The sequence below is a fragment of the Rhinoderma darwinii genome, chromosome 1, assembly GCF_050947455.1.
Source record: "Rhinoderma darwinii isolate aRhiDar2 chromosome 1, aRhiDar2.hap1, whole genome shotgun sequence".
NCBI lineage: Eukaryota > Metazoa > Chordata > Amphibia > Anura > Rhinodermatidae > Rhinoderma > Rhinoderma darwinii.
This window is the reverse complement of record NC_134687.1, coordinates 201,616,824-201,641,324: the sequence shown is the minus strand read 5'-3', so window position 1 is coordinate 201,641,324 and position 24,501 is coordinate 201,616,824. Positions and strand designations below refer to the sequence as shown.

At 42.2% G+C, this 24,501-nt stretch overlaps 1 protein-coding gene across 1 annotated transcript; it reads right to left on the bottom strand.

The window, feature by feature from the left end:
• Positions 1–1,786: 1,786 nt before the first annotated feature.
• Positions 1,787–3,874, bottom strand: LOC142739215 (C-X-C motif chemokine 10-like). The gene is made up of 4 exons (XM_075849802.1): positions 3,814–3,874; positions 3,604–3,727; positions 2,851–2,934; positions 1,787–1,823 (listed from the first exon to the last, which is right to left on the bottom strand). The coding sequence occupies exons 1-4, from the start codon at positions 3,872–3,874 to the stop codon at positions 1,787–1,789; spliced, it is 306 nt and encodes a 101-aa protein (XP_075705917.1).
• Positions 3,875–24,501: the final 20,627 nt, after the last annotated feature.

The following is a 24,501-nucleotide window of genomic DNA, read 5'->3' as shown; positions in this document are numbered from 1 at the left end:
ATGGTTTTGCTGTATTATTCTGTTACATTATAGTGGCATTATTCAGTCACTATATAGTGGTAATATGTGGTCATGGTATGGCTGCATTATTCAGTAACAGTATGGTGGTATTATTTTTTCACTATGTGGTGGTAATATGTGGTCATGGTATGGCAATATTATTTAGTAAAAGTATGATGATCTTATTCAATCTCTATGTAGCAGTAATATGTCGTTATGATGTGGTGATATTATTAAGTACCAGTAAGGTAGTATTATTCAGTCACTATGTAGTAATAATATGTGGTTATGATGTGGGGATATTATTAAGTACCAGTAAGGTGGTGGTATTCAGTCAACATGTAGTGGTAATATGTGGCCTTTGTGTGGCAGTATTATTTGGCCCTTATATAGTGTCATTATTGGTAATGTTGGTCTTGGTATAGTGTGTTTTGTTTAGTTCCAGTATGATTGTAATATATATTTGTTCCTTGTATTGTAGTATTATTTGGTAATGGTATTATTTAGAGGCATACTATCATAAATAGATTAGTTCTTTTGAAGAGGCAAATTATGTGTAGACCCCACAATACTGATTTTAATTATAAAGTATATCCAGGGACATTGTGTCACGTTGGGTTCATGGACCCACTGGGCCTTACCATCTTGACGGTATGGCAGCTGGCCAACAGGGCGCAGGTCACAGTCTATAGCTCGTATAGGGTACCTGTGGCAGCTCGGACAGTAGCAAGGCAGGCTCGGCTGGGACTAGGCAGCAGGCAGACGTCAGGCGTGGTGTAGCCGGACAGGCGTGGTATGCAGCACAGCACGACTACTGTACAGCTCAGCATGGCACTAGACCAGGATAGCACAAGATACAAGATACAGGAACGGGAAACACTGGGAACTGGAAACACTAGGAGACCATTTGCTTAGACAAACTTTGGGTATGACAACAACGCTCAGGCAAGGAAGGAAGGGGCTGGGCCCCCCTTATAGTCCAGGGTACTCATTGGGCTTATTTTACATTAAAGTCCGGTGCACGCGCTGCCCCTTTAAGCGCACCCTACGGGACCTGGTCAAGGTGAGTGGAAGTGAGCGCTGGCGTCTCCTGAGGAGGAGACTGTGGCCAGCACTCGCAAACCCATGGCTGCGGCCGTCAGGAGGTGAGTGAGCCTGACGGCCCGCGGCCATGGGCATGACACATTGTACTCTCCTGATGGGTTCGACTGACATTCATATGATGTGTGGAGTGGACGCTAATAATTTATGTACGGCCCAAGGTCCAAGATCATTTTAATCCACCACTGGTTGCATCAGATTTTGTAAGTATATATGATCTACCATTACACATACTGTACTCACTTCCAGCACAAACTGAACATTTAGAAAACATACAACTGAAAATTATAAAATAAATGCATCAATCTTTAATGATTGCTTTTTTTGTTCATACAATCTACATCAGAAATAGTACAATAAAAATACTTATTTTGGCACAAAAATAAAAACAATATTTGACAAATAATTTACATTGGATGCTTTATGCAATTTTCACATAATAAATATATTTACATCTACTGTTGTACAGTACAGTTAGATAAATATTATTTCTCTTTAGAACTTTACAATGCAGCCTTTTTTATATTTATACATTTTTGAAAACGAATAGAGAACATAATTTTTAATGTCAGAAGAAGAAATAAACAAAAAAAAAGAAAAAAAAAAGTATTATTCATAGTAATGAAGGCACTGAAGACTATCCAACTTGTTGTTTTCATTTGGTGTATTTTATCCGTGTTCACAGTTATTGGTGGCGGATCACTTTAATATGCTTGAGATGCCTAGAAATTGAAAATATAGCTTATGAGTGATATGAGAAAACAAGAAAACATTACATAGGTTTTAACAGTTAAAAGGGTTTTCCCAGAAAAATATATTGATGGCTTACCCTTAGGATAAACCATTAATGTGCAATATGTGGAACCCCCACGATCAGGAGAACGAAGCCCCTTATCTAGGTTTAGTGTTTTGTCCGTACATGGTGCTCTGCCTGGTACTCTAGCTCAGCAATATTGTTCTGCTGATTGGCTGGGGGTTCTAAGAATAGGCCATCAATGTGTTTTACAGAAAAATACTTTGAAAAATGTAGCAATAAAAAGCAATGCTTGATTGATCATGTACTTCTTAGTACATCATGTATTTGCTACAATTATACATCTTACATCAAAAGCATATACAAATGTGTTCTGTTAATAAAGAGTATTTTTTTTTTTAAATATAAAAAAAATTCATTTAGAATGGCAAAATGATACAATTAGAAATGTCAAAAAAACATTGGAACCCTGGCCTTTCGCATATAGGCTGCTGTCTATGAGCCATAAGTTCATAGAACATAGTTTAACTTTGCTGAGTTAGGGCACAGTCAGACGTGGCGGAATAGCTGTTGAATTCCGCTGTGGACAGTCCGCAGTGGAATTCTGCAGCAGCCGTTTTTACATTTGTTTCTATACATATTTAGGAAACTTAGTTCAGACGTTGCGAAAAATAACTGTGAGGAATTTAGGCTGCGTTGTAGAATTTTCCCTCCGCAGCTTGCTCATTATGTTGTGGAGAAGCAGCGGAATTTCACTGCGGATTTCAGACTTTGCAATGCAAAAACTGAAATCTGTGGCAAGTCCGCTGTGATATCTGCAACGTCTGAATTACCTGTCAGATATGCAAATGTTGGTGCAGATTCGTTGCATAATTGCCCCGAATCTGCACCAACATTTGCAGCGGAAAAATTCCGCCACGTCTGAACATGGCCTTAAAATTCTCTTAAAATACACTGCACATAGGAAACATAAATTATAACTGAGTGATACATACCGATTCTTTCCACTCAGAAGAACCCTTAGTTCTAATAGGTTAGGACTGACACATATCGGAACAGGTACGTTTTTGAAAGTTGCACTGTGAACATAAATGCATCAATAAGCATTTAGAATTTTTCAGTCTCCAGAGATATTTTTTGCACTTTGCGTTTTGTTACTATGCTTTTAAATATTTTGTGGTGTTAGCTGTCTGCTATTGCTTATTTTAAATTTTGGTTATTCTTTTTTTTACTATTTGATCAAGCATTCATCAAATAAAATTATTAGAATACAATTAAACTATTACTGTGGATAAAAATGACCATGTCATACTTGTAGTGTTTTACTTATTTTCATCATTTCCTATATTATTTGATCTGATATCGTAGGTTGTCAAATTTATCAGGTCTACTTTTATTTCCAGAAATGGAGCCCCCTAGTCAAGCGAATACGGCGAATACGGCTAAGCTGCAGTACCAGATGCAGCCATTGGACAAGAGAGGTGCTGTTTTTAAAATAAACCAGACTCTTTTTTTTCTAATAACATACATCCCCTTTGAATTTCTAAGAAATAATTAGATGCATTAACATTAACTTATTCCCTTTAGGTAAAGAATTGTTTATCTAGAAATGTGTATGTCATTACTGATAAAAACGGTAGTTTTTTTGCCCAGAAAGTAAATAAGTATTGGATATTCCTGGGCCCAAACAGACATGGGGTGCTACAGGAACAGTATAATTCTGTTGGTACCTCATATTGGCTACTTACATGTATTCAATTCTCTCACATGTAGAGCTTCTGGGGTGAATCTCCAGCTTTTCCAGTGCCATCACATTGAGTTTGCTGTCCAATTTTTTGCACAAACAGCGATTTCCACGAGGTACAGCAAATCCTGATAAAAATGAAGCAGAAATCAATAAATCATTATCTAGATGTATTAGAATAAAACAGTATGATCCATTTTCATTAAGACTGTACCTTCTATAAGAGTGGCAGACAGCAGAACAGCACAGATGAGGACAACACTCTTGAAGTCCATGATGACAAATGTAGTGTCTAGCAGACTATGAGGTTTTGTTGACAGATGCTTGGAGTAATGGACATTTATACACAAATTGTTGGATTACATCATCATGACGAGTCAAGTCTGGGAAATTCTCATGACCACAGTTTCCTTCATATTATTTATAAGAAAAATGGGAGAAGTGAAAGTTATTTTTTTTACTTAAAGAGAACCTTTCACTAGCCCATATATGTGCAGCTGAGCGTACCATGTTATAGGCGCTGCTGCACAGACCCTGGGGCAAACTACCTGTCTAGCCTCCTCTGTTTTAGAGATATCAGTGCCGCTATATTTGGCGCCTGATACGTAAATTATCCCCTGTGCTGTCAGTGGGGCGTTTCTTTTCATGGAAAGGGCAGGGGGTATGATACATTCAGTGTTTATTTGTAAAAAACAACAAAAGTTTGAGAAAATGTAGAAAAATTTGAATTTTTCGAGATTTGAATTTATCTGCTTGTAAGATATTCATACCATGCAAAATAGTTACTAATTAACATTTCCCATATGTCTACATTATGTTGGTATCATTTTTTTAATGCCTTTTTATTTTTCTAGGACGTTAGAAGGCTTATAAATTTAGCAGCAATTTTTCACATTTTCAAGATTTCTAAAATATATTTTTTTAGGTTTTGAGGGGTCTATATGTTTGAAACCCCCTATAAATCACCCCATTTTATACCAGCATTGCTCCCGATGTCACTATACATTTATGGTCAGTGACTTCAGAGGTTTCCTATTACTGGAGTTCCCTAGCAGAGCATCAGCTGTTGCTCTGCTAGGGAACTCCAGTGATAGGAAACCTCTGAAGTCACTGACCATAAATGGATATTGACATCGGGAGCAGTGCTGGAGTCCCCGGGCAGAGTATCAGCTGATGTTCTGCTCAGGGAGTCCAGTACTGCTGCCGACGTCACTGTCCATATATGGACAGTGACAGTGACGTTGGCAGCAGTGCTGATGTCCCCAGGCAGAGCATCAGGTGATGCTCTGCCCGGGAACTCCAGCAATAGGAAGTCACTGACCAAATATGGACAGTGACGTCGGGAGCCATGCTAGAATCCCGAGCAAAGCGCTAGCTGATTCTCTACTCTGGGACTCCAGCAATAGGCAATGTGACAGCCCCTTGCGGTCACGTGGGGCCATGTCAGAGCGTCATCAATATTCGAAAAGCTAGAGGACTTCCGCGAACAATTCACCGAATTTGAACTGCACGATTTAGTACCGAATTTTTAATGAAAGGGTAACTAAACGTTTGACAAGCTTCTGACATGTCATAGTGACATGTCAGAAGTTTTGATTGGTGGGTCCGAGCACTGCGACCCCCACCAATCGCTAAAACGAAGCCGTAGAAGCGCTCATGTGAGCACTCAGCCGTTTAGTTACCCTTTAAAGTACATTAGTAAGTGACTTCTTTTTACATAAAAATATTAATGCAATGCAATTTTTGGTGCCCGGAAAACCCCTTTAACTCTTGCCTCTTCACAGGAATGAAAGCAAAGTAATGGTGAAATTTGAAAATTGCACTCGTTTGCAGATATTCCATTTTAATCCTTTTTTTCTGTAATACAGCAGGGGTTAACAGAGAAACGCAACTCAATATTTATTACCCTGATTCTGCAGTTGTTTGTTTTCTTTATATGTCCCATATGTGGTCCTAGTGTGCTACTTGACTGAAACACAGGCCTCTGAAATGAAGGAGCAGCTTGTGGATTTTGGGGCCTCCTTTTTATCAGGATGTATTCTACACACCACTATAGGTTGTCAGAGGTGCCATAACATAAGAAACACCCCCCAAAACTGGAAATGACATCCCCCAAGGAATTTATCTAGGGGTGCCGTGAGCATTTTGACCCTAAAGGTTTTTTAATCACTTTTCTCATTTTATACAAAAAAAACGTTAACTTTTTATGATACAGATTCTATGTATCCTGTATACATATAAGCTTTATCGTTCTCTCTCAGCCAATTCCATCAGTTCAGTTGAACTGACGGCTTGGCTGAGAGTGTGGTCCTGTACGTCTCTAACATACAGGATCCACCTAATATCGATCAAATTTAAGCTGATGAACTTTGATATTAGCTGAACTGATGGAATAATGTTAATTTTGTTAAGTAAAAAGAATTAGAAAAGCAAAAAACACAAAAACAGTGATTTACTAAAAAAAAAATCCATTCAAAAGTGAACGTAGCCTTTAAAACCGCTATAAACAGCATTTTAGAACTTTTGGTATGAAAGTAATTGTAAAGTGGGGGAATAAATCCCCTAGTTACAGGGAAATGTTGCTTTACATGCTTCATGCTTCATGCTTCATTGTATTTTGGGCCCTACACGGCATTGTAAATAGTATGCAAGTATAATCGGGCATTGTTAGTGCATTGTTACTGTAAGATGTGCTGTTGCCCTCTGTTATCTGCTGATTTTGTATAATTTCTACACTAGGTGACGTACGGCCAGTTTTTAATCCAGCCACTGTGATGATGGCATTGAAGGAGTAGTGGTCAGTCTGGCCACTGTGTATATTGCACTGTATATATTTTACTGTGTATAGTGTTCTACTGATGTTATGCTGATTAAGGCTGGGTTCACACGAGCATGTTACGGTCGTAATGGACGAACGTATTTCGGCCGCAAGTCCCGGACCGAACACACTGCAGGGAGCCGGGCTCCTAGTATCATAGTTTAGGTCTGGTTGACCTTGAGTCCTAAAACATGGCCTGGTATTGTAGTCCTAGGTAAGGCTGGACTACTGGGAATTTATTGAGGTAGCAGTGTGTATCCCTTAGGGCATGCCCACACGTGGCGGATTTCCTCCGCAACTGTCCGCATCAATGCCGCACAGAATCTGCGTTGCAGATTCTGCGGCGGATCTGCCCAAAATGTGCAGTAAATTGATGCGGACTAGCTGCTGCGGACTGCGGTAAAAGTGCTTCCCTTCTCTCTATCAGTGCAGGATAGAGAGAAGGGACAGCACTTTCCCTAGTGAAAGTAAACGAATTTCATACTTACCGGCCGTTGTCTTGGTGACGCGTCCCTCTGTCGCCATCCAGCCCGACCTCCCTGGATGATGCGGCAGTCCATGTGACCGCTGCAGCCTGTGATTGGCTGCAGCCGTCACTTAGACTGAAACGTCATCCTGGGAAGCCGGACTGGAGACAGAAGCAGGGAGTTCTCGGTAAGTATGAACTTCTATTTTTTTGACAGGTTGCTGTATATTGGGATCGGTAGTCACTGTCCAGGGTGCAGAAACAGTTACTGCCGATCGCTTAACTCTTTCAGCACCCTGGACAGTGACTATTTACTGACGTCTTCTAGCAACGCTCCCGTAATTACGGGAGCCCCATTGACTTCCTCAGTCTGGCTGTAGACCTAGAAATACATAGGTCCAGCCAGAATGAAGAAATGTCATGTCAAAAAAGCAAGACGCATCCGCAGCACACATAACATGTGCATGACAGCTGCGGACTTCATTGCGGAAATTAGAATCTCCATTGAAATCAATGGAGAAATTCCGCCATGAGTCCGCAACCAGTTCGTCACAACTCCGCAACATCCATTGCATGCTGCGGACACCAAATTCCGCACCGCAGCCTATGCTCCGCAGCGGAATTTTCATCCTCGTCTAAACGAACCCTACTAAATAGAAGTGGAAGTCAATGGAGAAACGGCTCCGCTGCGGATTAACGCTGCGGAGTGTCCGCAGCGGAATTCAAGATCAATTCCGCCACGTGTGGCTTTGCCCTTAGGCCGGATTCACACGAGCGTGTGCGTTTTGCGCACGCAAAAAACGCGGCGTTTTGCGTGCGCAAAAGGCAATTAACAGCTCCGTGTGTCAGCCCCGTATGATGCGCGGCTGCGTGATTTTCAAGCAACCGCCATCATTATGACACTCCGTTTGGATGTTTGTAAACAGAAAAGCACATGGTGCTTTTCTGTCTACACTCATAGTTTGAGAGCTGTTGCGCGAATCACGCTCGTCCCATAGAAGTGCTTCCGTGTGGCATGCATGATTTTCACGCACCCATTGACTTCACCCATTGTGCGTGATGCGCGAAATACGCACAAAGAACGGACATGTCGTGAGTTTTTCGCCGCGGACTCACGCTGAGTAAAAATCATGTCTGCACGGCCCCATAGACTAATATAGATCCGTGCGACGCGTGTGAAAATCACGCGCGTTGCACGGACGTATATCCCGTTCGTCTGAATAAGCCCTTAGGGTCAGTTCACACGCTTGGTAAATACTGTGGATTTTCCGCAACGTAATTTGTTGCGGAAAATCTGCAGCATAATACAGTAGCAGCAAAGTGAATGAGATAGAACATATCTCATCCACACGCTGCGTAAATACTGAAAGGAAAAATGCTCAGAAATTGACATACGGTGGGAATTGTATTCCGCAACATGTGAATTGTATTTGTGTAATCGCTGCTTATTTGTTGCAGGTTATCCCCATTGATTTCAATGGGGAGGAAAATCCTGCAACTATTAGCGATTCTGCCGCTACAGACGCAATTTAGAAAAAAATAAATAAATCTTACTTGCACAGAAGTCTGTGTTTCTTCCTCCAGCTGGCCTCCTGAGATGACGTTTCAACACATGTGACCGCTACAGCCAATCACAGGCTGTAGCGGTGGTCACATGGGATGAAACCTCATCCCAGGAGGCCGACCTGGATGATGTTAGAGGGCCAGCCTCCTGGGTTGATGTTTCATCCCATGTGACCGCAGATGCAGCCAATCACCGGCTACAGCGGTCTCCTGGGATGAAATGTCATCCCAGGGGCTGGCCTGCTAGCGGATCGGCTAAGTGCTGCAGTTTTCCGCAGCAGACATTCCAGGCGAAAAACTGCACCACGGAATTCCCTGTGGCCACCGGGGCGGATACGCTGTGTAACTTTACGCAGCGTATCTGCCCTGTGTGAACTCAGACTAGGACACTATTGAGACAGCTACCTAAATCCTAGAGTGACGAGAGGGGTTAATATAGAGACCTGAGCGAGGTCTGGTGACCAAGTAAAGATAGTGCCTGTCGGGGCGTGCATGGTGGAGGAGTGGACCAGTACATTTGATTTGTTTTCCTCACCAGCATGTTTTTATAATAATATCAATAATTCAAAGCTAAAATATCATGATATTAACCCCTTAATGCACCAGGACGCACCGGTACGTCCTGCATTGAAGTGCTTTAAGGCACAGGGACGTACCGGTGCGTCCTGACTAAAAACTGTCAAAGGACGAGGTGACAGAACTGTGCTGTCAACTGTTTATGACAGTTGACCGGCACAGTAAGACGGCAGGGGACCATTCACAGCGGTCTCCTGCCGGCGATCGCTGTGATTGGTCAGTCAAAGCAGACTGACCAATCACAGCTCCATGACGTATGTATGTGATGGCGCTGGCTGCAAAACTACATATTTTTCTAATACAATCTATGAAACACTAGTGGGATCAAAATGCTCAGTACACCCCTAGATGATTACCCTGAAGGGTAAAGTTTCCAAAATGGAGTCACTTCTCAGGGGTTTCTACTGTACAGATACCTCAGGGGCTCTGCAAATGCGACATGGTGCCCAAAAAACAATCAACCAAAATCTACATGCCAAGTAGCACTCCTGCCATTCTGAGCCCTGTGGTTTATACAAGCAGCAGTTTATGACCACATGTGGGATATTGCCATACTCGGGAGAAATTGGTTTACAATTGTTGGGGTGCTTTTTCTCCTTTATTCCTCATGAAAAGGAAAAAAATTCAACATTTTAGTGGAAAGAATGTCGATTTTCATTTTCACTGCATAATCCCAATAATTCAGCAAAAAAACTGTGGGGTCAAAATGCTCACTATACCGCTAGATAAATTCCACGAGGGGTATAGTTTCCCAAATGGGGTCACTTTTGCCAGGTTTGCACTATTTTGGCCCCTCAGTGGCTTTGCAAATGTGACATGGGGCCACAAACCATTCCAGCAAAACTTGAGCTCCAAAAGTCAAATGGCGCTCCGTCCTTTCTAACTTCCGCCGTGTGTCCAAACAGCAGTTTATTACCACATATGGGGTATTGCTGTGCTCAGAAGAGTTTGCTTTACAAATATTGGGGTGTTTTTTCTCCTTTATCTATTGTAAAAATGAAAAAATCTGAGCTAAAACTACATTTTATTAGAAAAAAATTAGATTTTCAATTTCACGGCATAATTCCCATAAATTCAGCAAAAAATGTGTAGGGTCAAAATGCTAACTATACCCCTAGAAAAATTCCTTGAGGGGTGTAGTTTCCAAAATGGGGTCACTTTTGGGGAGTTTCCACTGTTATGGTCCCTCCAGGGCTTTGCAAACACGACATGGCACCGAAAACCATTCCAGCAAAATCTGCGCTTCAAAATCCAAATGGCCCTCGTTCCCTTCTGAGCCCTGCCGTGGGTCCAAACAGCACTTTATTACCACATATGGGGTATTGCCGTAATCGGGAGACATTGCTTTACAAATGTTGGGGTGCTTTTTCTCCTTTATTCCTTGTAAAAACTAAAACATCGTATGTTTTTTCAGAAAAAAAGTAGATTTTCATTTTCACAGACCTGTTCCAATAAATTTAGCAAAAAACATGTGGGCTAATAATGCTAACTATACCTCTTGAAAAATTCCTTGAGGGGTGTAGTTTCCAAAATGGGGTCATTTTTGAAGGGTTTCCACTGTTTTGCCACCACAAGACCTCTTCAAACCTGACATGGTGCCTAAAATATATTCTAATAAAATAGAGGCCCCAAAATCCACCAGGTGCTCCGTTGCTTCTGAGGCCGGTGTTTCAGTCCATTATCACACTAGGGCCACATGTGGGATATTTCTAAAAACTGCAGAATCTTGGCAATAAGTATTGAGTTGAGTTTCTCTCGTAAAACCTTCTGTGTTACAGAAAAAACTGTATTACAAATGAATTTCGTAAAAAAATTAATTTAAATTTGCTTTATTTCCTGTGAAATGCCTAAAGGGTTCAAATAATTTCTGAATGCTGTTTTGAATACTTTGAGGGGTGCAGTTTTTAAAATGGGGTGATTTATGGGGACTTTCTAATATATAAGGCCCTCAAAACCAATTCAGAACTGAACTGGTCCCTGAAAAAATGGCCTTTTGAAATTTTCTTGAAAATGCGAGAAATTGCAGCTAAAGTTCTAAGCCTTGTAACGTCCTAGAAAAATAAAAGGTCGTTCAAAAAACAATGCAAATATAAAGTAGACATATAGGAAATGTTAACTAGTAAATATCTTGTGTGGTATTATAATCTGTTTTACAAGCAGATACATTACAATTTAGAAAAATGCAGATTTTTGCAAATTTTCTCTAAATTTTGGTGTTTTTTACAAATAAATATTGAATTTAACGACCAAATTTTTTTCAGTATCATAAAGTACAACATGTCACGAGAAAACTATCTCAGAATCGCTTGGATAGGTAAAAGCATTCTGGAGTTATTACCACATAAAGTAACACATGTCAGATTTGCAAAAATCGGCTGTGTCCACAAGGCCAAAACAGGCTTAGACACTAAGGGGTTAAAATACTTTTAATGTTATGTACAAACATTACAAACAAAAGAAACTGAACATAAATGTCTGATAATGTTATTTTTATTTATTATTTAATTTATTTCATCAGTGGACAAAGTGGTTTCCTAATAATAAAAAGACCGACTACGTTTTTCTAACAAATGGAAGATAGAGGAAATGTCTACGTTTCCCAGAAATAAGCCTTTCAGTTTCATTGCCAAGTTTAAGCTGAAATATGACCCCAGAGCAACATCTACCATTCTCTTTATATATTATACTGTTTCTTTTTTTATTTTTCTAATTGTTCCATTGCTAATTACAATTTTGACAAACTTGCTTATTTAACCCCTTGGAGACACTAGTTTTGGCCTTGTGACAGGGGTCACTTTATGTTAGTGAAAAAATTTGATTGATAAATTCAATATTTATTTGTGAAAAAAACAAAATTTAGGGAAAATTTTGAAAAATTAGCATTTTTCTAAATTTAAATGTATCTGCTTGTAAGATAGATAGTAATACCATATTCTCATATGTCTACTTTATGTTTGCATAATTTTTTGAACGTCCTTTTATTTTTCTAGGATGTTACAAGGCTTAGAACTTTAGCAGCAATTTCTCACATCTTCAAGAAAAATTTAAAAAGGCTATTTTTTCAAGGACTAGTTCAGTTCTGAAGTGGTTTTGAGGGCCTTTTATATTAGAAAGTCCCCATAAATCACCCCATTTTAAAAACGACACCCCTCATAGTATTTAAAACAGCATTGAGAAAGCATCTTAACCCTTTAGGCGTTTCACAGGAATTAAAGCAAAGTGGGAGCCATTTTGGAAACTACACCTCCCAAGGAATTAATCTAGGGGTATAGTAAGCAATTTAATCCCACAGTTTTTTTTTTGCTAAATTTCTTTGAATTAAGCCATAAAAAATAAATCTACATTTTTTCAAATAAAACATACAATGTTTTCATTTGTATTTTTAGGAATAAAGGAGAAAAAGCACCCCAACATTTGTAAAGCAATTTCTCCTGTATCTTACGGATATACCCCATATGTGTTCATAAACTTATGTTTGAACACACGGCAGCCCACAGAAGGGAAGGAGCGCCATTTGGCCTTTGGAGCTCAAATTTATTTTAGCTACAATGGTTTTCGGTGCCATGTTGCATTTGCAAAGCCCCTGAGGGATGAAAACAGCAGACATACGCCAAAAGTGACCCCATTTTGGAAACTACACCCCTTATGGAATTTATCTAGGGCTATAGTGATAATTTTGACCCCACATATTTTTTTGCAGATTTAATTGGATATAGACTGTGAAAATAAATTAAAATCTAAATTTTTTTAGCTTAGATTTTTTCATTTTCACAAGGGCTAAAGGAGAAAAAGCACCCCAATATTTGTAAAGCAATTTCTCCTGAGCCCGGCAATACCCTATATGTGTACATAAATTTCTGTTTGTACGCACGGCAGGACTTAGAAGGGAAGGAGCCTTATTTGGCTTTTGGAGCTCAAATTTTGCTGCAATGTTTTGCGACGCCATGTCAAATTTCCGAAGCCCCTGTAGGACCAAATCAGTGGAAACCCCCCAAAAGTGATCCCATTTGGGAAACTACACCCCTGAAGGAATTTATTGAGGGGTATATTGAGCATTTTGACCCCACTGTTGTTTTGCAGAATTTAGTGTAATTATGCTGTGAAATAAAAAATTCTATTTTTTTTTTAAATAAAAAGTGGAAATTTACAATTTTTCCAAGGAATAAAGGAGAAAATGCACCCCAACATTTGAAAAGCAATTTCTCCAGAATATGGCAATTTCCCATATGTGGTAATAAACTGCTTTTTGGACCCACAGCAGGGCTCAGGAGGGAATGAGCGATATTTGGCTTTTGAAGCTCAAGTTTTGCTGGAAAAGTTTTTGGGTGTTTTGTCGCATTTGCAAAGCCCCTGAGGGACCAAAACAGTGGAAACCCCCCAAAAGTTACCCCATTTTGGAAACTAAAGACCTCAAGGAATTTATCGAGGGGTATAGTGAGAATATAGACCGCACAGGTTTTTTGCTGAACTTAGTGGAATTAGGCCGTGAAAATGAATATCAACATTTTTTACATTAACATTTAGATTTTTTTAATTTCCACAAGGGATAAAGGAGAAAAAGCACCCCAACAATTTTAAGCAATTTCTCCTGAGTACGGCAATACCCCACCTGTGGTTGTAAACTGCTGTCTAAAAACACTGCAGGGCTCAGAATGGCAGGAGCGCTTTTTGGCATGTAGATTTTGCTGATATGATTTTTGGCCGCAAAACCCTGAGGTACCAGAGTACAGTGGAAGCCCCAAAGAAGTGACCCCATTTTCGAAACTACACCCCTCAAGGCATTTATCATTTGCCTGGACAAATGACAGGGCTCAGAAGTGAAGAGCAACATGTACATTTGAGGCCTATTTTGGTGATTTTCACAGCATCGGCCCACAATTGCAGGGCTCCGAGGTCAAATAGTAAAACAAGCCCCCAAGTAGTGATCACTATCTTGGAAACTACTAAAGTAGGGCATATTAAGGGGTCCAGTGAGAATTTTGACCCAACGTGTTTTTTCATTAGAAATGAATGCATAGCGTATGGTGCAAAGTAAAATTGCTAATTTTCCGCTGATATGTAATTTTAGTGCACAATATATTGTGCCCAGTTTGTGCCACTGAAGACAAATACCTCATGAAATGTTAAGCGGGTTCTCCCGAGTATGGCTATGCCATGTATGTGGAGGTAAACTGCTGTTTTGGCACGCTGCAGGGCTCAGAATTGAGGGAGCGCCATTTGGCTTTTGGAGCGCAGATTTTGCTTGGTAGTTTTCTGTTTGGGGTATTGTTGGTATTTCAGTTTATAAGGTGGGGGCACATGTAATCTGGGCAGAGTACATCAGGGTATAATAAGAGATTATAATAATGGGGTAAATAAATAATAATACATAGATATGTGGCCAGTGTCGCACTGATAAATGGTGTCCAATCTTATCCGCTTTTGGAACACTCTGCACATTTTGCGTCGCCATATTCTGAGAGCCAGAACTTTTTTATTTTTTATTCACAGGAGCTGGGTGAGGGCTTATTTGTTGCGGGACAATCTATAGTTTTCATTGGTACCATGTTGGAGTACATACGATTATTTTGATCACTTTTTGTTAATTTTTTTGGCAAGCAAGGTGACCAAGAACCAGCAATTCTGATCAAGTTTTTGATACATTTTTTTTACAATGTTCACCGTGGGCTATTAATGAAATTTTACTTTATTTTGCAGGTCGATATGATTACGGCAATACTATATGTATATCTTTTTTTTTATGTTTTACAGCTTTGCACAATAAAATCTCTTTTTTTTAATAATTTATTTTTTGTGTCACCATATTCTGAGAGCCATAACTTTTTTATTTTTCATCAAAAAAGCTATGTAAGGGCTTGTTTTTTTTGCGGGACGGGTTGTAGTTTTTATTGGTACTGTTTTGGGATAAATGTGACTTTTTGATCACTTTTAATTCTATGTTTTGTGAGGGGTAGTGACCAAAAAATAGAGTTTCTGGCATTGATTTTTATTAATTTTATTTGCGTGTTCACCGTGCGTGAAAAATAACATTAGAGTTTTACAGTTTGGGTCGTTACGGATGCGGAGATATCAAATATGTGTACTTTTTTTTTAACGTTTTCATTTTTTTTCTATAATAAAAGACTTATTATAGGAAAAGGCTTTGTTTTGTTTTTTTAACTTGAAACTTTTATTTTTACACTTTTATTCAACATTTTTATTAACTTTTTTTTGTTCCACTAAGGGACTTGAAGGCCTGCACTTCTGATCTTTACTCTAATACATTGCACTACCCACGTAGTGCAATGCATTAGAGCTGTCAGTTATTCAGTGACAGCAATCCTATTAGGCCCCTGCCTCCTGGTGGGGCCTAATTGGCTTCCATACGTGGCAGACTAGGAGGCCATTGTTAGGCCTCAGGGTGCCATAGCAATGATCAGCAACCCTGTGCATTGCAGCGATGCTGATAGACTAAAAACCACTAAGATGCCGCGATCGCTTTTGATCGCGGCATCTAAGGTGTTAATGGCAGGGATCAGAGCTAGCTCCATTCCCTGCCATTACAGCACGGTATCAGCTGGAATATACAGCTGACAACGGCGGCTGATGTCGCAGGCTCAGCTTCTGAGCATACGCCATCTTGTTTCTGGGAACGGAAGCCCTTTAGACCCCACCTCCAGGCGGGACCTTGCAGGCTTCGGTATTTGGCAGACAGGAGGCCATTGTTAGGGCTCCAGTCTTCCTGAGCAGTCATCGGAACCTCGCGATTACATTGCTGGTTTCTGATCTGCTGGTAAAACCCCATAGATGAAGCTCTCGCTTTTGAGCGCTGCATTTTAGGTGTTAATCGGCCGGATCGGAGACTAGCTCCGGTCCTGGCCATCCAGCAGGGTGTCAGCTGCAATATACAGCTTACACCCGCTGGCAATGGGGTGGGCTCAGCTTCTGAACCCGCACCATCATCATTGCGTACTATTACGTGGCTTTGCCTTAAGACCTTGGCGACAGCAACGTAATAGTACGTGACATGTTGCCAAGGGGTTAATCAGGGGAGATAGTAGAGCCCATGGGGAAAATTTACGAAGAGTGGTGTTTCATACTGTACACTAGTCTTAGTTGAAGGCTGCAGGAGTAAGATGAATGTAATTTTAATTTGTTGCATCTTTTGCTGTCCATGCAGAAGAAAGGAAAAACGACACCAGCCATGAGCTGGCGTAGATTTCCGCTATAATTTACGCCGGTTTCTGGTGCAAATTATAATAAATGTCCACCATGCCTCATCCACTTTTTGCAATGTTGTGTTGTTGGCATTAGTAACAGCCAAACCTAGGTTTGGTTGTTAACCATACCAACAAAATCGAATTGCTTTGTTTTGCTTCTGGCACTTTGATGCATACTCTGCCTAAGGCCTTATTCACACGAATGTTGAATACATCCGTGTGATGGCCGTCACACGGACCTATGCAATTCAATGGGGCCATTCAGACATGCAGTGTTTTTCACGCAGCGTGTTTCCGTTGCGTGAAAGTCACTGCATGTCCTATTCGTTTTTTGTGCATCACGCAGGCATTGAAGTCAATAGGTGCGTGAAAATCACAGACGGCACACGGACACACATCCATGTGCTATTTGTGATTCACATACAAGTTCATAAGAAATGAAGAGGAATGTTAAAAAAAAAATAAAGAAATGTGTACATAAACAGACGTCAAGAACTGATGCCATACGGAACACACAATGATGCCACACGGACACATTCATGTAAATCTAGCCTAACTGACCCATGAACATTAGGGCAGATTGGGTCAATTTGGAGTGAGATAGTTACCAAGACAAGACAGATTCTGCAGTGCACCAGGCTCAGAATAAGGTTGTTTGGATATTTCTCTATTCTTTCCACTCACTTACAAAACTGTCTGACGCACTAAGGCTATATTCACACAACAGTGGAAAAAAATGGCCATCAACTGTCAGTTTTTCATGGCCATTTTGCATTAGTGTGTCTTCAAATTTTCATCCATTTCCAGTCTGTCTGTCCGTTTTTAATGGCCGTTAAAAAAAAGATGGATTTAATTTGTTCGTTTTATTGTCCAAATCCCCTGAAAACGCCACAGTTCCAATGTAGATAGTGCTGCAATGACCCTGTAGATAGCGCCACAGTGCCCACTGCAGATGATGCCCCAGTGCCCACATGTAAAATTACATAATGCCATAGTGACCACATATAAAGTGCCAGTGCCCTCAGTGTCACAGTCAGTGGCGGATTAAGTAGACCATGGGCCCTGGGCTGTTCCACAAGCTTGGGCCCCCCTTCTCCACCACCGCGCTGCCACGCCGTATCTATATTAAACACCACCTTTTTGTGCTAGCATTGACAAATGAGTGCTACGATTCCCCTTGTCAAAGGGCTGTGTCCCTACATACTGACAGTCTCCAACCATTGCTGACAGTATCACACTGTGTAGGGACACATCCTCCTGACAAGGGGAATGGTAACACGCATTTGTCTATTAGTCCTGGGCACACAAAGAATTTATGTGGAATACAAGGATTTCCGATAACTGACAATTCAGGAGAGGTGACAGATCTATAAATGCAATGACTCACAGGTGATGTCTTCACTGATGGGTCGTTCTCTTTTCTTCTCCATCTGACACTGACCGTTATGGCGACTTCTCCTGATGACTGCAGAGTTTCCTGATGATAAATTTTTTCCCCTTCTGTAGCCATTTTCAGCATCTATAGCAACACAAAAATTCAGAAATGAAACACCCTAAATTGTCTTATACCCCAGACCCCTAAGCAAATAAAGACCCCAAGCCCATACATTAAGGCCAGATTCACACGAGCGTGTGCATTTTGCGCACGCAAAAAACGCGACTTTTTGCGTGCGCAAAAAGCACTTAACAGCTCCGTGTGTCATGATCATATGGTGCGCGGCTGCGTGCTTTTCGCGCAGCCACCATCATTATGACACTCTGTTTGTATGTTTGGAAACAGAAAAGCACGTGGTGCTTTTCTGTTTTCATTCATACTTTTCACTGCTGTTGCACGAATCACGCGCGTCCCACGGAAGTGCTTCCGTGTGGTGTGCGTGATTTTCACGCACCCATTGACTTCAATGGGTGCGTGATGCGCGAAAAATCACGCACTGTCTGCACGGCCCCATAGACTAATATAGGTCCGTGCGAGGCGCGTGACAATCACGTGCGTTGCACGGACGTATATCACGTTCGTCTGAATAAGCCCTAACTCAAACATATAAATTTAGTCCGCAAGGGTTAACTAAACTTTTAAAAAACATTTGGCGTGTCATAGTGAGAGTGATATGTCAGAAGTTTTGATCGATGGGGGTCCCAGCATTGAGACCAGCACCGATCACTAAAACAAAGCAGCAGGAGTGCTCGAGTGAGCGCTGTTCCACTTAATTTCTGATTGTCTTTCCTCAGCGCGGTGTACGGACTCATAGACTTTCTGTTGTGCCCGTACACCGCTTGCTCGGCTATCAGAGGAAAGACGATCAGAAACAACAGCACTAACCTGAGCGCTTCTGCCACTTTGTTTCAGCGATTGGTGGGGTCTCAGTGCCCGGACCCCCACCGATCAGAACATTTGACATGTCACTATACATGTAATAAAAAAAAAAAGCTTAGTTAGTTACCCTTTAAGCAGTCAGACACCCCTCCCCAGTGAATCTGACTGACTGCTGAGTGCTCTATTGGAGGGTCTAAGCGTCTGACACTTATGGCTCTGGGGGGGAAGGAGTTATCCCCCTATAGAACCCTCAGCAGTCAATCAGATGCTCTGAAACCCCCTTGCAGTATAATAACTACTGAGGGCTCTATGGGGGAGATTATGCTGCAAGGGGGGGGGGGGTTCTGAGCATCTGACTTACTGCAGACGGCTCTATGGGTGGTAAATAATTTCACACACGAAAAATGTGAAACTAAACACCCTATTTACAATTTACACTAACACCACACACTATATATTCAAACCACACACACTACACGCGCACACTATATAGACTTACATTATAGACACTATAAACTCTATAGACACAGCACACACTATATAGACTATACACACAGCACACACTATATACACAGCACACACTATATACACAGCACACACTATATAGACTATACACACAGCACACATTACATACACAGCACACACTATATAGACTTACATTATGTTCCCTATATACACACATACACACACACACACACACACACACACACACACACTTATCAGAGCCTCTTCCTCTGCGGTGCTTGTGGTCTGGCAGCCTCCAGGACCTTAATCATGTGACTGTGACGTCACCACAGGTCCTTCACCTTCTAGTTGCAGTTTTGCCGTTATCAGGCAGCTGCTGGAGGTTTAGACAGGAGGGACAGTGTACAGCTGCACAGAGGAGCAGACTGTCAGGGAGAGAGACTCCAGCACCGGCCCATCACAATCTCTGACAGTCTGCTCTCTACAGCTGATGTGCTGTGCCCCTGTTCCCTGGCCGCAATTGACTCCCCCTGCACATCCCCCCTCCTCCCCTTCATCAGCACGTGGGACCAATGACCGCTAGAATGCGGCCGACAGCAGCCCTGGATAGTTTTTTTTAACTTGTGTGCGGTTTGGGCCCCCTGGGACCCTTGGGCCCCGGGCGGCCGCCCGAACCGCCCACATGAGGATCCGCCACTGGTCACAGTGCCCATGTAGATAGCACAACAGTGTCCCCTGTAGATAGACACACCCCCATATAGAGCCACAGTGCCCGTGAAGATAGCGCCACACCCATGTAGATAGCACTAACCCCCCTTTATAAATAGCCCTACCTTCCCTGTAGATAGCACCACCCACACTGTAGATAGCACCACCCCCCCACTGTAAATAGCACCACCCCAACTATATATAGCACCCCTCATTGTAGAAAGCACCTAGCTTCTCCAGTAGCGGAATCCCCTGGCCACAGCGTCGGTGTATGCCATCTACGGATGGGGGGTGCCGCTATTTACAGGGGGGTGCTATCTACTGGTGGGGTCGGAGACAGACAGGAGTCCCCGGCCAGGGATCTTGCGATGCTCTGGCCGGAGACTCCACAGTTGAAAGCCCGACATCACTGTCCATATATGGATAGTAATGTCAAGGGCTTCCATGGGCTCAGCGCTCAATGTAGCGTGGATGTAGTTTGAACAAATCTCATCCACATGCCGCGTAAAAAATCTGTCAAAAAAAGTTCATAAATGTATTTGCGGTGCGTTTTTTAAATATGCAGCATGTCAATTGTATTTGCGTAATCCCTGCTTTTCTGTTGCGGGTTTTCCCCATTGAATTCAACAAGGAGTTAAAACCCGCCAAAAATAGTAATAGTAATTTAGCAATTTTTGTGGCGGAAAAGCTGCAATTCCACCGTAAAAATCGCAACTCAGAAAAAAAAAAAGATTATACTTTCCCCTATTCATGGCGACGTGTCCCTTTGACGTCCTGCGGCCCGGCCTCCTCAATCACATGCTGCAGCGTTCACATGAGATGAAACGTCATCCCAGGAGGCCGGGTTGCAGGACGTAATAGGGAAGTGTCGCTCTAACTATGGGTAAGTATAACGTTTTATTTTTTTGAAATGCTGTTTTCCGCAGCAGACATTCTTGCCACAAGTTGGTGCGGTATTTAGTCTAGAATTCTCTGCAGGCTCCGGGTCAGATGCGCTGTGTACTTTTACGCAGCGTATCCGCCCTATCTGAACATAGCTTGAGTTTGACAGATTCAAACCAATGCCTCTCCTTTCTGAACTATCAGAAGGATATATTGCTAGGTTTTTAAAGCAGATCAATTGAAGGTTTAAGTTTTAATGTACTTTATTATTTCGAAATCTCACCAGATATTTACTATACCCCTGCTTTAAAGTATAGCTTAAAAATGAAAACACAATACTGTAAAAAAAAAAAAAAAATCACACAGAATGCAATAATTTTTTTTTTAGCAGAAATAATTTTATTAGTGGTATAGTATGTTACTTAGGCCCTGGAGCGGTTTTTGCAGAGGAAACCATGGCAAAAACCGCAGGAAAAAAACGGACAAAAAAAAAGCAGTTTTTTACGCAAAAAACACGTGCAGATTTTTCCTTTGCATGTTGACGAAAGATGTAAAAAAAAGCCTAAAAAACCCGCGGCAACAAAAGCCTCAAATATCGCGGCAAAAAACGCTTGTAGCACAAAACCACTTCAAAAAAACGTAGCTGATTTTTCCAGGCAGAATTTTCTGTTGTGTGAACAACTACAAATTACATATGCACTAGTGAAATTCAACCTAGTGGGGGACTCTCCTCATTTACATGCATGTGTCCTAAGGGCATGGCCAGACGTGGCGGAATTGCTGTTGAATTCCGCTGCGGACAGTCCGCAGTGGAATACTCCAGCGGCCGTTTTTTACAGTTGTTTCAATACATTTTCTGGCAAGTTAGTTCAGACATTGCGGAAAACTCCGGACCATAGGCTGTAGTGCGGAATTTTCCCTCCGCAGCATGCACTGACTGTTGCGGAGAAGCAGCGGAATTTCATTGCGGATTTCAGCCTTTGCAATGCAAAAACTGAAATCTGTGGCAAGTCCGCTGTCTTTTCTGCAACGTCTGAATTACCTGTCAAATATACAAATGTTGGTGCAGATTCGTTGCGTAATTGCCCCAAATCTGCACCAACATTTGCAGCGGAAAAACTCTGCCACGTCTGACCGTGCCCTAAGGGTGCATCCACATGGTGCAGTTTTGTCACTTGTTTTTGCAGTGTGGCCGAAAACGGATACGTTTTTACAGCGATTTGCTCGATTTTCGCAATCAAAAACACACAGTGTAAATATACCCTAAGGCCATGTTCTCACGGGTCAGATACGCTTGTAAAAATCACGCTGCGTGTCCAAACTGGAACCTGCAGTACATTCCGTCCGAAAAATCGCACCACAAAAGCGCTCATACTTACCCCTTCTGTCTTCTCTGTGCGTAGTCCGGCCTCCTACGATGATGCTTGTGATTAGCTGCAGAAGTCACATGGGATGAAACTTCATCCCAGAAGGCTGGACTGCAGGAAGAAGGAGGGAGTTCTGGGTAAGGGTATGTTCACACGATTAACAAAATACGTCTGAAAATACGGAGCTGTTTTCAAGGGAAAACAGCTCCTGATTTTCAGACGTTTTTGAAACAACTCGCATTTTTTACGGGCGTTTTTGGAGCTGTTATCAATAGAGTCTATGTTAAAACGGCTCCAAAAACGACCCAAGAAGTGTACTGCACTTCTTTTGACGAACCGTCATTTTACACGCCGTATTTTGACAGCGACGCGTAAAATAAAGGCTCGTGGGAACAGAACATCGTAAAACCCATTGCAGGCAATGGGCAGATGTTTGCAGGCGTAATGGAGCTGTCTTTTCAGGCGTAATTCGAGGCGTAAAACGACTGAATTACGTCTGAAAATAGGTCGTGTGAACATACCCTAAGTATGATTTTTATTTATTATGGGGTTGCGTTTTTTTCGGCGCAATCGCTGTGATTACGCCGCAAAAGTCGTAACACTTGGCTTTCTGTTGCTGGTTTTGCATCCCCATTGAATTAAAAGGGGAAAACCTGCAACAGAAAAGCAACAAAAACGCAGCATAAATTGACCTGATGCGCAGGTCAATTTATTAACGTGTACGCTGCAGTTTTTTTTCCGCAGCGTGTGCATGAGATTTTCAAAATCTCATCCACTTTGCTGCTACTGTAAATGCTGCAGAATTTCCTCACACAATTCCATTGCGGAAATTTCGCAGCGTTTACGGTGCGTGGGAACCCGGCCTAAAAGGGCATTGGATTTTCGTTACCTAAATAAAACTACAACTGGAAGCTGTGCCTACTTATGCGGCCGGCATCCAGTGGCAGATTAAGTAGACCATAGGCCCTGGACTGTTACCCAAACTTGGGCCCCCCTTCCGCACCGACGCCCTGCTGCACCCTAACTATTGTTATCACTACCTTTTTGGACAAGCATTAACAAATGGGTGTTATGATTCCCCTTGTCATAGGACTGTGTCCCTACATACTGTCAGTATCACACTGTGCAGGGACAAATCCTCCTGACAAGGTGACTTGTCTATCAGTCCTGGACTGCAGAAAGACTTTTTGTGAAATACAAGGATTTCCTATAATAAACATGTCAGGAGAGGTGATAGATTCTCTATAAATCTAGTGACTCACAGGTGACGACGTCTCAGATTCTAGTCGTTTTTTCCTCTTTTCTTCTCCATCCGGTCCAGAGCTTATGACGACTTCTCCCGGCCATGACCCATTTCTGCAGAATTTGCCACTCAGATGTCTTCGGCTACTCACTTTTCCAACATTTCCACACCTATAAACGAAAATAAAATTATCATGGTGCCACATACTGTGCCCCTAAATATAATAGCACCAAACACTGCGTGCCTGAATATAATAATACCATACACTGTACCCCTGAATATAATAATACCATACACTGTAAAACACCACATACACACAGCCCCCTGTACATAGTGCCACAAACAGCCCCCTGTATATATCACACATCCCCCTATAGCTAGCACCACACACATCCCCCGTAGAGAGCGTTACACACAGCCCTCCCCCTCTTGTAAATAGCGCCACAGAGCGCCCCTGTAAAGAGCGCCACACACATACCGCTGTGGATAGCGCCACACTGCCCCCCCATGTATATAGTGCTACACAGCCCTCCCCCTTTGTACACAGTGTCACACAGCGCTCCCCCCTTGTATATAGTGTCACACAGTGTTCCCCTCTTTGTATATAGAGCTACACAGCGCTCCCCCTTGCATATAGGGCCACACAGCGCTCCCCCTTGCATATAGGGATGCTTAGCACTCCCCTTTGTATATAGTGCACACAGTGCTCCCCTTTGTATATAGTGCACACAGCGCTCCCCGCTTTATATATAGTGCACACAGCGCTCGCCCCCTTTTATATAGTGCACACAGCGCTCCCCCTTTGTATATAGTGCACACAGTGCTCCCCCTTTGTATATAGTGCACACAGCGCTCCCCGCTTTGTATATAGTGCACACAGCGCTCCCCCTTTGTATATAGTGCACACAGCGCTCCCCCTTTGTATATAGTGCACACAGCCCTCCCCGCTTTGTATATAGTGCACACAGCGCTCCCCCTTGTATATAGTGCACACAGCGCTCCCCCTTTGCATATAGTGCACACCGCTCCCCCTTTGTATATAGTGCACACAGCGCTCCCCCTTTCTATATAGTGCACACAACGCTCCCCGCTTTGTATATAGTGCACACGGCGCTCCCCCTTTGTATATAGTGCACACAGCGCTCTCCGCTTTGTATATAGTGCACACAGTGCTCCCCCTTGTATATAGTGCACACAGCGCTCCCCCTTTGTATATAGTGCACACAGCGCTCCCCCTTTGTATATAGTGCACACAGCGATCCCCGCTTTGTATAGTGCACACAGCACTCCCCGCTTTGTAT